General features: G+C 51.7%; 1 protein-coding gene across 2 annotated transcripts; it reads left to right on the top strand.

Moving 5' to 3' along the window:
- Positions 1-2,960: 2,960 nt before the first annotated feature.
- KDELR3 (KDEL endoplasmic reticulum protein retention receptor 3) lies at positions 2,961-12,111 on the top strand. Of its 2 annotated transcripts, XR_015714084.1 has the most exons (6): positions 2,961-3,104; positions 7,518-7,618; positions 9,251-9,409; positions 10,266-10,518; positions 11,335-11,848; positions 11,989-12,111. XR_015714084.1 is itself a non-coding variant. In XM_087814927.1 (5 exons), exons 1-5 carry the CDS (start codon positions 3,014-3,016, stop codon positions 11,373-11,375), a joined length of 645 nt encoding a protein of 214 aa, XP_087671053.1. In that variant the 5' UTR covers positions 2,961-3,013; the 3' UTR covers positions 11,376-12,111. The 2 variants fall into 2 exon arrangements, 1 of the variants encoding a protein (XP_087671053.1); XM_087814927.1 differs by having other exon boundaries at positions 11,335-12,111.
- Positions 12,112-13,671: the final 1,560 nt, after the last annotated feature.

The raw sequence follows: 13,671 nt of genomic DNA on the forward strand, positions 1-13,671 counted from the left end.
TGGCCCCTAGGGACCCGAAGGGAGCCCCAGGAGCCCCAGCCCATACCTCCACCTTCCCTCCAGGGCCCTGCCCAGCGAGAGAGACACCGATTAAGTGGTAGCGTGTCCTCAGGATGGTGATTTTTACGTTACATCCACACTTCCCTTCCACACAATTGGAGGCAGTTGACAGGATATTCGATACAGTGGGGAAATACACCAAAGGGCTACGACCAGGAAGGAAAAAAGATTACGTATGCTTCTCTGGGTTTTTATAGTTAAACAACTCCCCCATTCTCTGCTCCATAAGTCTGACTTTGAACATACGTTTTGCTTTGCTAATGACAAAAAAAAAGAATCCGTGCCTTTGAGCTGAAGGAAATTTCCCTCCTGGCTTCCCTTCAATCCCGTTTTTTACAGCAGACACATTTTAAGTGTCAGGAAAGTGAGGAGCTGACGGGTTAGGGACTTGCCTGGAACCACCTGGCACCAGGAAAGTGTCTGATGGTGCAGGTGGCCAGTGTGCTGGCATGGGCTACAGCCAAGGGTTTTTAATGAGTAGGATTTTCCCTCTTCTCCAACGGTGGGGTGGTGGGGGATGGGGGGTGGACGGGTGTTCAAAAAATGCTCCACCTTGGAGATGGGCTAGATATGAAAAAGGCAGGGCTGATTACTGAGGACAGAGTGGTTGAACTTTGGGGAGAGGAGATCCATGGGATCTGGGGAAGCAAGAGACAAGTCTGAGTTTCAGTTTCCTCATCTGTAAAACAGGGGAAATGAGCTCCCTGTCTTAAGACATAGGGAGTGTCAACTTCATAGGAAAGACTAGATACAAAGAAGGCCAAGTAACCAGTCAGCAATACTTCTGTCTTAATTATCCCCATTAACAGATGGGAAAGCTGAGGCCCAGACAGGGGACATGGCAGGCTCAAGGCCACTGTGGCGATGACAAGATCTTGACCCAGGAGTCATTCGGCCAGACTTCTTTCCCCTCCACTGATGTAGTGATCGCTCCTCAGACCTCCCCTTGCCTTGGCCAGTTCCCCGTGGCCCGCCTTGGAGAATCAGAGGGAAGAGGAGCCTTACTTCAGCCCCCACTGGCAGTTGGAATCGCTTCTCAGGACAGATGTTTCACCAAATGGCAAATGCACGTGCTTTTCCCTGGCTTGGGGAGGAGGTGGGCGCTGAGAAGGAGATGCCAGCTGGTTGGGCAGAGAGAACTATAGCCACACCTGAGGTATTTAAATAGCCACCGCCTTCTCTGGGCACCAGCTGGAGGGGAGACATCTGGGAGGGGAAGGGGGGTGCAGGGAACAGAGCAGCCCATTCACAACCTGTCACCCAGGCTGAGTGCCTGGCTCCTCCTCCCAGAGGGACCTGGACCACCCACCTCACCTCTTGAGGCCTCAATGGCCATCACCTGCAAGATAAGGATTTGAAGCCTGCTCACAGGGAGCCTGCTGAGGCTGAATGGAGAGAACCTGACTAACGTGTCTGACCTGGGCTGACACCCCGTAGATGCTCACTACCTGATCGCTATTGTTATCCCAGCCTCCGTGCCAGCGCAGGAGTCCCCACTGCAGCATCCCTGACAAATGGGCCCTCACCCCCTGCTCCCCCACTTCTCATGACAGGGAGCTCAGCACCTCTCATGAAAACCCACAGTGTAATGTAATGAGTTAATTGCATGAGCCCTGAAGTCAAACTATGCTCTACTATTTAGTGTCTGTGTGACCTTAAGCAAACTATTTAACCTCTTCATGCCTCAGTTTCCCCAGTGTAAAATGGGAATAATAACAGTACCTCCCTGGTAGTGTTGTTTAGATCAGTGCCTCTCGAGCTTTCATATGCACATGAATCACCCAGGGATCTTGTTTAACCAGAGATTCGGATTAAGTAGGTCTGAGGTGGGGCCTGGGATTCTGTGTTCCCAGCAGGTGAAGCAGATGCTGCTGGTGGTTGGAACACAGTTTGAGTCTCCAAGAACTGCCTTGTCCCGGAAGTCATGATGAGGGGGCCATGCAGGGTCATGAGTAGAGAGGATGGGGTGGGAGGCCAGGAATTTAGGGAGAGATTAAGGTCCCGAGGGGGAAAAGGGAAAAGGGGTGTGGTAAGGCCCCTTGGCTCAGGTGGTCCACTCCTACAGATGCAGAGACCAAGGCCCAGAGAGGGTGGCTGACCCTCTCAGGCCACACAGCACTGGGAGGACTCCTGCCCACCTGTGGCCCTTCACCCTTCCCTTCCTGCCTCCCAGCTTTCCCGCCAACAACCCCCAGCCTCCTGGAGTGTCTTCTGGCCTGTGCTCCAGTTTTACATCTTGTCATACCAAGAAGAGGGAAACATTAGCGAGGTCAACCTGACTCCAACCTAGGAGTCCTTAGATACCACTGTCCCCCTCCAACAGGTCAGGTTGGGACAGGGTGGCTATTTAAATAAACATGAGGCCGTGTGTGTGTGTGTGTGAGGCTCCAGCTGTTCTCACCCCATTAAGCCCAAGGAGGAGGCTTCAGACCCCCAGGATGACAATAGCAGTGGGTCACCATGCACAGGGCGCTTCCAACCTGCTAGGCTCATGCCACCAGTGGCAGGCAGGACTCCACCTCGGCACCGGGGTTATGAGGGGCCATTGGCTTGCCCAAGGCCACCCGCTGGAGGACCCCCGGTTCCGAGGAGGGGAGGCAGAGCCCAGACTCCGGCGGCCACCTCTGGGGGCACTGGCGGAGCTGGACCGCGAGCCCCTCCCCGGCCCCGGGGGCCCCGGGCGGCAGCCCCCCTCCCGCCAGGCCGCCCCCCGCGGGGGCCGCGGCTCGGGGGGCGGGGCCGGGGGCGGGCCCTGGGCGGCGGCGCTTCCCCGCTCGGGGCGGCGGCCCGCCCGCCACGTCACCCCGGCCGGGCGCGCGCCGGCGGCGTGCGGAGCGCGGGGGCGCGGACGGGGCGCGGACGCGGCCGGGCGGGGACGTGGCAGCCGCCGCGCCCGCCGGAAAGTTTCCCGGGAGTTGGCTGCGCGGAGCGGGAGCGGGCGGGCGCGCTGGACATGAACGTGTTCCGGATCCTCGGCGACCTGAGCCACCTCCTGGCCATGATCTTGCTGCTGGCCAAGATCTGGAGGTCCAAGTGCTGCGCAGGTGAGGGACCCCGAGGGGGGCGGAGCACCCGAGGGCCCGGGCCACCGGCCTCTGCTGGCCTGCCCCTGCCCCTGCCCCTGCCCCTGCCCCTGCCCCTGCCCCTGCCCCTGCCCCTGCCCCTGCCCCTGCCCCTGCCCCTGCCTGCAGGGCTCGGGGGGCCTCCTGGTGTCTGTTCGGGGTGGGGACATCCGCTGGGGGTGAAACAGTTTTCACAGCTCAGCTTGCAAAGAAAATAGAAAGTTGTGCTATATCAAAGAAGGAGACGCTGGAGACTAAGGAGGGCGGGCGGGCTCGGGCCTTTCACAGCCGCCCCCCTCGCCGCTGCTGATTGGGAGGGGAGGGGGGAGGGGGAGGTGACACCCCTCTTCCTCCGGGCATCCCCTCTGCTCCGCGGGGCGGCACCGACTGAGGCCCATTGTTCTCTGTACTCTCACCCAGGCCCAGGGGGGAAGGGGAGGTGGGGGGCAGAGGAGGTATGAACGCAGTGGCCCCCAACTCTGCCTTCTCTTTCCTTCCCCCTACTCCTGCTCCCTCCACCTACTCCAAGGATGCCCCCCTCGCCTCCCCCCCTTGCCTGTGTGTGGCACAGGCATCTGTGATGTGGCAGGAGGGGCCAAGCCCAGCCCAGGTGGGCATGGAACTGCCCCTGAGCAGAAGCCGGGGGAGGGCGGGAGGGGTGGGTCTTTTGCCCAGTAGTCTGGCTGCCCTGGTGGGGGTTTGGAGGAGTTTCAGGGCTTGACTGGTGGTGGTCAAACAGGCCCAGTGCCTTAAGAGGCTGCCCGGGCCTCCTGCGGCCATCTTTGTCTGCTGGGGTCCTGCAGGTGCCACCTTGTTCTTGGCACTGGGTTGAGGAGATACAGAGGTGAGTGTAGGCTTCTTGCGGGGGCCAAGGAGGCAGAGCGCCAGCCCCTGAAGGCTTCTTGAAGGGTGCAGCTCTGTGCTGGGTCCTGGAGGTGGGCAGGGTGTTACCCAGGAAGGTGTGCTGTGTGAGGACACGGGATGCAACAGTCCAGAGGTTATAGAGGGCAGGGCATGTCCCTGGAAGGGTGAGCAGCCCTATTTCGGGGTGGTCTGGAAGGGAAGTGAATCTGGGGAGAGGGCTGTCCAAATGTGACAGGAAGCTAGGGAGTTGGGACTGTAGAGCCATGGGAGGTTTGGGAGCAAGGGAGGGGGCTCAGAAGGGGACCTGAAAGCTGTGCGGAGGGTCCGAGAGTGGAGGCAGAGAGCAGTGTGGAGGCCACCAGCCGGGGAGGCTTGGTGGGGAGGAGGGGTAGGTGCTGATGAGAGGGTCATTGCAGAGGGAGTGCTTCTGGACTGGGAGGCCATTCGGGTTTGGGGTTTCTGGAGAGACATGCACTCACGGTTCCCACTCAGGGGAAGGGGGCCAGGGACGCTGAGCGGGGAGATTGGGGGCAGAAGGACCCTGGGCTGGGTGTGCAGCCATGACCAAGAGGGGACTCTGTTCCCCAGTCCATTCTGTCAGGCGCTGTACTAGACTCCTGGCATATAACACGGGCGGCACAGGCAGGATCCCGGGCTGCGGAAGCGGACTTTCTAGCAGTGGGACACCACCAACAAACAGTGGTAGCGACTGAGTAAATGACATAGTTTGAGGCCCTAGGTGCTGTGGGAAGAGAAAGGATAGCCTGTGAGTTCTTGCCATGCTGGTAGGAAAGCTGGCACAGGCCTGATTGGAGTGTGTGAGGGTGAGGTGCCTGGATGCCAGCCCCGTCGGCCCTAAGGAGCAGGGCCTGGTATGACCCTGCTGACTCAGCCCTGAAGGCAGCAGGAGACTGGAGCTTTGTTCTTGCTCTGCCCCTGACTCAATGTGTGACCTTGGACCTCAGTTTTCCCATCCGTCAATTGGGAGGAAGGGATGCACCTGGTCGGTGGTCCCATATGTTGCTTAGGAGCCCTCAAGGACTCTGGCCAGGTACTGACTCATGTTCTCTTCCATGCTCTGGGTCTCCATGCTCAGCTTGCTCTGGTGGAAATTATTCATTGCTTTCAAAGGAGTGTGAAAAACATTACACTCCAGATCCCCAGGGCTCCTCATCACTGAGTAAAGTGTAAGTAAAGCCCAGGAGCCTGGCAGACTGAGGATGGAGAGGGGAGGGGAGAGGTGGGGGAAGGCTGTGTGAGAGGGGTTGCCAGGCATCCCCCACCAGGGCTGCTTCCTGACCCTCCTAAATGGGGCTGAGGCCTCCCAGCAAGGCCTCCACGAGGGCTCAGTGAGATGGTGCAGCAACAGGCACAGCCCAGAGCTGGTCAGTATCACCTCCCCCAGGGGGCTCATTCCCATTCCTGCTGCAGTGCCAGACCCCCAGGGAGGCACTCACCTTCCCATTGAGTCCTCTTTAGCCCTCACATCAGTCCTGCCCCGTATGTGTGAAGAGGCCCATTTTACAGATGAGGACTGTGAGGCTCAGGCTTGCCATGCTGGTAGGAAAGCCGGCACACGGACCCAGCACTCTCCGGAATGTGAGAGGCTCCAGTGGTGTTCATCCTCAGTCATTAAATCTCTCTCTCTCCCCAAAATGTCTGTCACCAGAGGAATAGTCACATAAGGCACAGTTGAGGCGCATGAAGGAACCAGGCCCTGAATCAGATAATTCCACTTCTCAGTGCTCAACTCCCCAGTTGTTCCATTACATTTAGGATAAAATCCAGACGTGTCAATGGCTGGAGTGAGGGAGTGAGGAGAGTGATCTGACCCAGGCAGGCCCTCAGGAGCGTGATAAGGATTTGATTTTTTATTTTAAGGGTGCTTGGGAGCTGCTTAAGGGTTTTAAGCAGAATTTATTTTACAAATAGCCCATTGGTTGCTGGTGGTGGCTAATAGCCCGTTGGAGGAGTGGTGGGTGGGAAGCAAGGAGGAACTTGGGAAGACCTGCTGGGGATCGTTGAGGTGGGATGGCTCGGCCGAGTGGGAGCTGTGGAGCTGAGAAGCAGGTTGGGGGACTCCAGGATGGCTCTGGATTTTCTGGCTTGAGCACAGAGGGGATGTGGTGGCATTTGTGAAGGGGAGACAGAAGAAGAGGGTTTTAAGGGAGATGATGAACTTGGAGGGGAGTCCGAAGCTGGAGTGTCCCTGGCATGTGGGCTGAGATGGCAAAGGGACAGAGGGAGAAGAGAGGTTTAGGTGGCGAGGAGGACAGGAGCAGCCGGAGGAGGGGAGGAACCAGCGGTGTGGACAGTGGTTCATGGTAGACATGGTTCGGGATAGACTGGGAGAGCGAGGATAGACTTGACCTTTGGAGGCGGAAACGCGGGCGCATTGATGGGTATGGTTTGGCGGTCTCCAGACTGGTGTGGGCTTGAGGAAACGAGAAAACGGAGGCAGGGCCTCTGCTCCCCTCGTTCTGGAACCATCTCCATGACGTATCAGAAGTGGCCCACAGGAGACCAGGAAGCATGCCAGCTGAACGCAGCTTCAGTTCCTGGACTGGATCCTGGAACAGAGGAAGGGTGTCGGTGCGAAAAGTGCTGAAATCCAAATAAAGCCTGGAGTTTAGTCAGTAGTGCTATACTGATGTTAATTCTTAGTTTTGGTAGATGTTCTGTGCTTATGCAAGATGTAAATAGTGGAGGAAGCCGGGCGAAGGGTACATGGGAACTCTCTGCACTGTCTTTACAACTCTGTAAATCTAAAGATATTCTTAAAATAAAACGCTAAAAAGGTCAAAGCAGGTGAGGAAATAGCATAGAAAGTAGACTCTAGTTTTGTCATCTTGATGCATCCATACGTGTCATATGTGTGCACATGTGTCATGTGTCGGATGAGCCAACAAAGATTTGGAAGGATGCAGATTGAGGCTTTGGGATTCGGGTGATGGCTGCTTTCTAATTTACAGCTTTATGTATTTTCTGATTTTTGTTTTACAAAGAGTAAAAATAGTCATAATGTTTATGACTAGAAAAAAAGGCTTTTTTACTTTTTAAAATCTGGAAAAATAAAATAGAATGTTCCCCTGGCCCTGTGCCTTCCCCACCTGCTCTGGTCTCCCCAGTGAGTCAACCTCATCAAGTCAATGAGCTGTTCTCCAGAAGACCTAGCTTTGGGGATTGTCGGTGGGGCTCTGCGAGTGGAGCACAGAGAAGCCTCAGGGACACCCCCAGTCCCCATCATACCACCCGACACCCTTTCCAGAGCAAGAACTGAGGCGGGCACACGCGGGGTGCTGGGAACTCAGTGTTCCTTCTCTATTTGGAGACTGGGAGACAGATTGCAGCCTGGTGAAAGGAACAGACTCCAGTGACCATGAGGAGGGGTGTTTCCTGTTCCCCGGGAGCTACAGTGCCTGGACGGGGGTCTTCATTAAGGGCAGTTGGACACTTTAAAGCCTTTCCAGCTCAGGCTCGGGGGCCTGGGAGTCTGTGTTCTCATTGTCTCCTGTCCCCCTCTGGCCATAGGCATCTCTGGGAAGAGCCAGATCCTTTTCGCTCTCGTCTTCACCACCAGGTACCTGGACCTGTTCACCAACTTCATCTCCATCTACAACACAGTCATGAAGGTGGGTGAGGGGGATGGGAGCCCGTGGGGAGGGCCTGCTGAGGCCCCCACACCATGGGACATTACACTTGGGAACTCGGGCTGTGGAGCCAGGCACACCTGGTTTGAGTCCCGTCTTTAGGGAAGAAAGGCTGCATGGGAGGGAATCCTACCTATCTTGCAGGGCCAGCGAGGATTCCATGAGATAAGATATGTAAAGTGCCTAATACCCACAAGATATTTAACCAAAGCGAGCTCTCTTTCTTCTCCACATCAGAGATGTCCCTTTGAGACTCCAGGCGTCTTGTCTCTAGGGTTGGTGGGAGGGTGCTGTTGTTACCTGTGGGGTGTGAACTTCAGTCAGGTCCCAAAATCAGTCTAGTTAAATTCCACACGCAAGTGGCGCACAGCACCTGCTTGCTCAGCTCACTCCCTGCCCGAGGGCCTGGCTTGCGCACTGCAGACCCAGCCCCGGGCTTGATGGAAGGTCTAGGAACAGCCAAGAGGTCGGTTTCCACATCTTTCCACTTCGATTCACTCACTCATCGCTGGGCCCTGAGTTCGGGGCTGGGAATTCAGAAGTGAACAGAACATGGTCCCTCTTATAGGAATCCCCTCATCGGGGAGACATTATTACACAATTTACAGAACATGTGACCATGGGTAGCAGTGAGATTCTTACATAGGGCGCCATGGTGACAGAGTATGTGTGCCTCATTCTGGTGAGAAAAGACTTCGAGGAAATAATCTATAACTTGAGTTTTTAAGTACAAATAATTATTTAGGCCAGTGTAGACCCAGACCAGCAGCATTAGCATCACATAGAAACTTGCTAGAAATTTAAATCCTCAGGCCTGCTCAGACCTACTGCAGCAGAAACTGGGGGCAGGGCAAGCGGCAGTCACCTATGTGATTGTGATGCACATTCAAGTTTGAGAACCTCTGGCCTAGAAAGTGTGAGAGGCCAGATCTACAATCATACGCTGAAAGGCAGCTATTAATTAGAAAAAGAGAGCTTTTCTGAAGGAGCAGTGATCAACTGATTCAAGGGGTGTTAGTCCTTGCAGAAGGATGCTCACAAGTCACTGATGTGAACCTAGGAAATTGAGGTTTTAAAAGTGCCCTGGGTGCGGCCGGTGGTGCTCAGTGGTTGCGTGTGGATCCATTCATGGAAAGGTTGCTGGTTCATTTCCTGGTCAGGGCACATGCCCGGGTTGCGGGCTTGATCTCCAGTAGGGGGCGTACAGGAGGCAGACACTTGATGTTTCTCTCTCCCCCTTCTCCCTCTCCCTTCCTAAAAATCAATAAAAACATATTTTTAAAAATTAAATAAAGTGCCCTGGAATGCCACTGCTAAATCCTGCCACGAAGACTAAGCCTGGCCTTTTGCCTAATGCTTTACTGGGCACCTTTGAGTCCTCACGGCAGCACTATCATCCCAATTAGAAGCACAATTACTTAACAAAGGGGCATCAGCTTCAGGTTCTAGACTACTGGACCTAAGAGAAACTGCGAACACGGTTCACCTCTTCCCCCTTACGGCAGGCAGAGCACTAGCCATCAGGCTTGGTAGGTCCCAACTCAGGGTGGCTTTGAAGCCCAGTAAATAGGTTGGGAAAAGGCTTCATCAACTCCCAAGTGTCTGTCTTTTTAGGTGGTTTTTCTCCTCTGCGCCTATGTCACAGTGTACATGATCTACGGGAAATTTCGGAAAACGTTTGACAGTGAGAATGATACGTTCCGCCTGGAGTTTCTTCTGGTCCCAGTCATTGGCCTCTCCTTCCTTGAGAACTATAGTTTCACTCCCCTGGAGGTAAGGAAAGGGCCCCAGGAGACTAATTCTCAAAGGCGAACATGCTCCCTAACATCATGCCCTGTGGACCTCGTAATGTCTGGGCTTCTTTGTTACAACCGTGACTGCCACTCATATTGTTCAGCTAGTTTAGAAATGAGCAACAAGCTGTCCATGCTGCTCCAGTTGAAAACGGGCACACCTGAACAGTGATGTTCATGCGCAAAGTGTCACGGCACCACTTAGGCTCCTGAGACCTGTCCAACAGGTGATTAGCGGACACCAGAGCGCAGTCCAGGCTGATTTCAACTCGGTAGGTCTGAGCTGTGGCCCAACAGTCTGTGGGGCGACAAGCACCTCAGGAGATTCTGATGCTAGTGTTCTCGGACTGTATTTTGAAAAACCATGGCCTCAATTAAGGCGAGTTTATACAATAAAACTCTGCAATTAAAAATGCGTTGTAGAAATGTTCATGCTGTTGTGAAAATAGCATGCTTCTTTAGAGGTGGAATGATATTCAGATTAAAATAGTAAAAATTGCCTGGCCGAGTGTGGCTCAGCAGTTGAGCATCAACCTAGGATGCAGGCAATTGGGGTTCGATACCCTGTCAGGGCACATGCCCGGGTTGCAGGCCCGATCCCTTGTGGGGGACGTACAGGGAGCAGCTGATCGACGACTCTCTCATCATTGATGTCTCTCTCCCCCCATCTCCTTTCCTCTCTGAAGTCAATATATATTTTAAAATAAAATAAAAATTAAGAACATTTTTACTTCACTGTATTCTCTCCAGTGAACACGTTTTAGTGATTCTTTTAAACAAATGGACCCTTCTTGATCTTGACCAACCTCCTCTGACCACTTATCTCCTTGGCTCAGATCCTCTGGACTTTCTCCATCTACCTGGAATCAGTGGCCATCCTGCCCCAGCTCTTCATGATCAGCAAGACAGGAGAGGCCGAGACCATTACTACTCACTACCTGTTCTTTCTGGGGCTGTACCGGGCACTCTACCTAGCCAACTGGATCAGGCGGTACCAGACTGAGAATTTCTACGACCAAATTGCAGTGGTATCTGGAGTGGTACAAACCATCTTCTACTGTGACTTCTTCTACTTGTATGTGACCAAAGGTAGGTGCTGGGAGGACAGTGTTGTTGGCACCAGTCCAGAGGCACTTACCCGTTTAATATTTGAGGGCAAACGGCAGTGTGAACAAAGGCAAATCTCTGCCCCTCATGGGGCTTATTCTAATGGCAAAAGACAAACCCAAGTATTTTCAGGAAATGGTGCTATATAGTCCAAATGGGACGTACTATATGCACAATGCTCACATTGTGCACAGGGAAGGCCGATATGAGGTAACACAATTTAGGGAAATAGAAACCACTCCAGAGAAGGGCCTACATGTAAGCCCTAAGGCAGGCAGCAGCTTGGTGTGGACAAAAAGGCTGGCGTGGTCCACATCTATGAACAGATGCTGGAGGCCGAGCAGGGCGGTATAGGCCAGGGTGAGGGGTCTGCAGTGCGCTCTGATCGCAAGGGCTGCCGTTGGAAATCATTTATACAACAAACCCACCAACAGCCAAAGCGTAGTTACAGGGGAGTCGCAGTGGTTCGGAAGAGGTCATCAGTGGAGAGAGGTGGACAGATCTCTTGGGGGCAGAGTTGAGGGACTGCTGAAGGACTGCCTGAGGTGTGGGCTAAAGGAATCGGGTGCTAAACTTAAGGCCTAAGGGGGCCGTGGTGGTGATAGCAGCAACCAAGATGGGGTCAAGTGAGTCTGTAGTTAACTTGTGAAGTTTCCCCTTTGGCTTTTTCATCTGAACAGCTCTGAACTGGGCATTAAACTATTTGCACAAAGTTATAAAGGAGTCCTCTCTTCAGTACAGTTAACTTTTTTTTTTTCCTAAAGAATTTTAATATTCTGTATCTCTATTTTCTTCTAGTCCTAAAAGGAAAGAAGTTAAGTCTTCCAATGCCAATTTGAGGGCCCTCAGGGAACAAGGACATGAAGCCAACTGAGATGTTCTACTGAGCGGCTTATACGTGACTCAGACCAGTGTTAAAATTAAAGCCAGAAAAATGCTCAGTGTGGATGGATTTCGGCAAAGCACTGGTCATTTTATCTAGAAGACCTCACCAATATCTCCTTTATAGAGGTATTGAAAAATCCGGGCCAATTACACAAAAATGGTGCCATACAGCATCAACAGGAGCATTAAGAAACCTTAGGTGCCTAACTCACGAATGGGTCAAATAAACTACTGTTCCCTAAGGCCCTAGCGTGAGACTGCGCCAAAGCCAATCCCAGTTGGGAAGGATGTCCTTCTGAGTACAAGGCAAACAAGTCACCAGCTCCGGCAAGACTTAAGCAGTCTCACGCCTGACCTTTAAAATCAACTCGAGTCTTACTGTGGCTCAGAGTAGTTCCACACTCAGTACTTTAAGTAACAATCCTAGGTGAGTACCATTAGCATGATGACCATTTTACTGATGAGAAAACATACCCAAGCCTTTACCTACTAGGTCGTTTTACTGCTTTGTGACTTGATTTTTTTGTATTAACATCAATCAGTCCCAACTCCTTTTCACATTTTTAGGTGCTAACTAAGGCAATTTCCAACATCCCCAACCCTGATCTTGAAGCAAATAAGAACCTTATGTAAGAGGACTACCATTGGACTACAGTCAGAATTTTTAAGTAATAAAAAGCTCACACCTTATTGTCAACAGTGTTTATTTATACCTACAAAAGAAAACAAGATGGTATCAAAAAGGACAACTTACAAACTAAGAATAGTAACATAGCTCTTAGCATCCTGTGCCTGAACATCACACATCTACAAATCTTTCAAGTCTTAATGCAACAGGAATGTGTTCAGAGACCAGCAAGGACATGAATAGAGAGCACTGATCCCAAGCAAAAGCCACCAACCTTTCAGATGAGAGAAGTCCACACAATGAATTGTTGGGGAGGGACTGGGGTGAAGTAGCCCCATAGCTTAATATTGAAATCCTTTCCCTAAATGAGTTTTAACCATGACCGCAATACTTAGCATCAAATGAGATCTCATTTGCTCATGTTCTGAAGTAAAGACAGAACCTGAATTATGAGCGACAGACATGGAGGCAGAAGTGTTACTCTAGAGCTATAGAAAAAACTCTGCTAGATTCCAGCTGTGCTCAGGCCACAACAGCTTTTGAGATTTGGAACATGCTGTTATTTTGACTATGTGATTACAACATCCCTGGTGGAAAAAGGGAGGCAAGCAGCAAACTATTGCTTGCTTGCCCAGAGACCTTTCCTAAAAGGGGACGCTTCTCAGACCTGCAAGTGAGTATGACAGCCCCTCTGGTGGCACCTGTTTAAAAAAAATAAATAAATCAGAATTTTGGTGTAGAAGTGTCCACAATGGACTGGTCAGTACTTAAACAAAAAATAATTTTTCTGGGGGGAGAGAACACTTTGGTTTAAAAGCACAGAGCAGTTTTGCCACATTTTTCCTGTGCCTACTTTACTCTTTCAGCCTCAACTTCTATAAGGGGAAAAAAAGAAGTTAAGAAAGAAGAAGGGGGAGGATGTCAAAGTTCTCACATGCACATATTTCAACTTATGCTGACAACCTACCTGTATGTTGCACAGTCAACCATACTTTCAGAACCCCTCAGAAACAATCCCTTCTCTCTCCCTAAGAATTTCAAAAGGAAAACAAAAAAACCTCAAGTATTTAGATATTTGGATCTTACAAACCAGTAAACACCTTAGCCAAAGAATGCAGTGGAGCCTTCCCCCTTTAACTACATTGTGAATGAACAATACTGATGACATTAAGTCTCACACTAGATATGGCAGAAGTTTCTGAGTCTGTCTGATCTCCCTGTCCTGTTCCAGTGAACATGAGAGCAGAAAATCCTTTCGAGGCCTGTTATAGGTACAACAGTCAACATTACTATGAAGGGGACAAACTCACCTACCTTCAGATGGAGGAAAAGTAAAAGGACTTATGGTTTAGTCCTCTAACTTTTCTTAAGCACTACCTACCTGTAAAAAGCTGAGTGCAAAAGGATGCAGGAAAACTTGCACCCAAAAGCTGTTACAAAGCACTGCAGAGAACACAGTATGAAGAAAGAGGTCTTTCTTAATAAACCCTTAAGATTCTTTATTCAAGATAACTTGGCCAAAAGGGCTTAGCGGGCAGAGTTGCTTTTATTGACCTCTACAGAGTTAAAAAAAAAAAAATTGCCCATTGAGTATATTGCTTATAATTAAAGGTGGTTTTTAC

This window comes from Miniopterus natalensis, chromosome 2, assembly GCF_054644295.1.
Source record: "Miniopterus natalensis isolate mMinNat1 chromosome 2, mMinNat1.hap1, whole genome shotgun sequence".
Lineage (NCBI taxonomy): Eukaryota > Metazoa > Chordata > Mammalia > Chiroptera > Miniopteridae > Miniopterus > Miniopterus natalensis.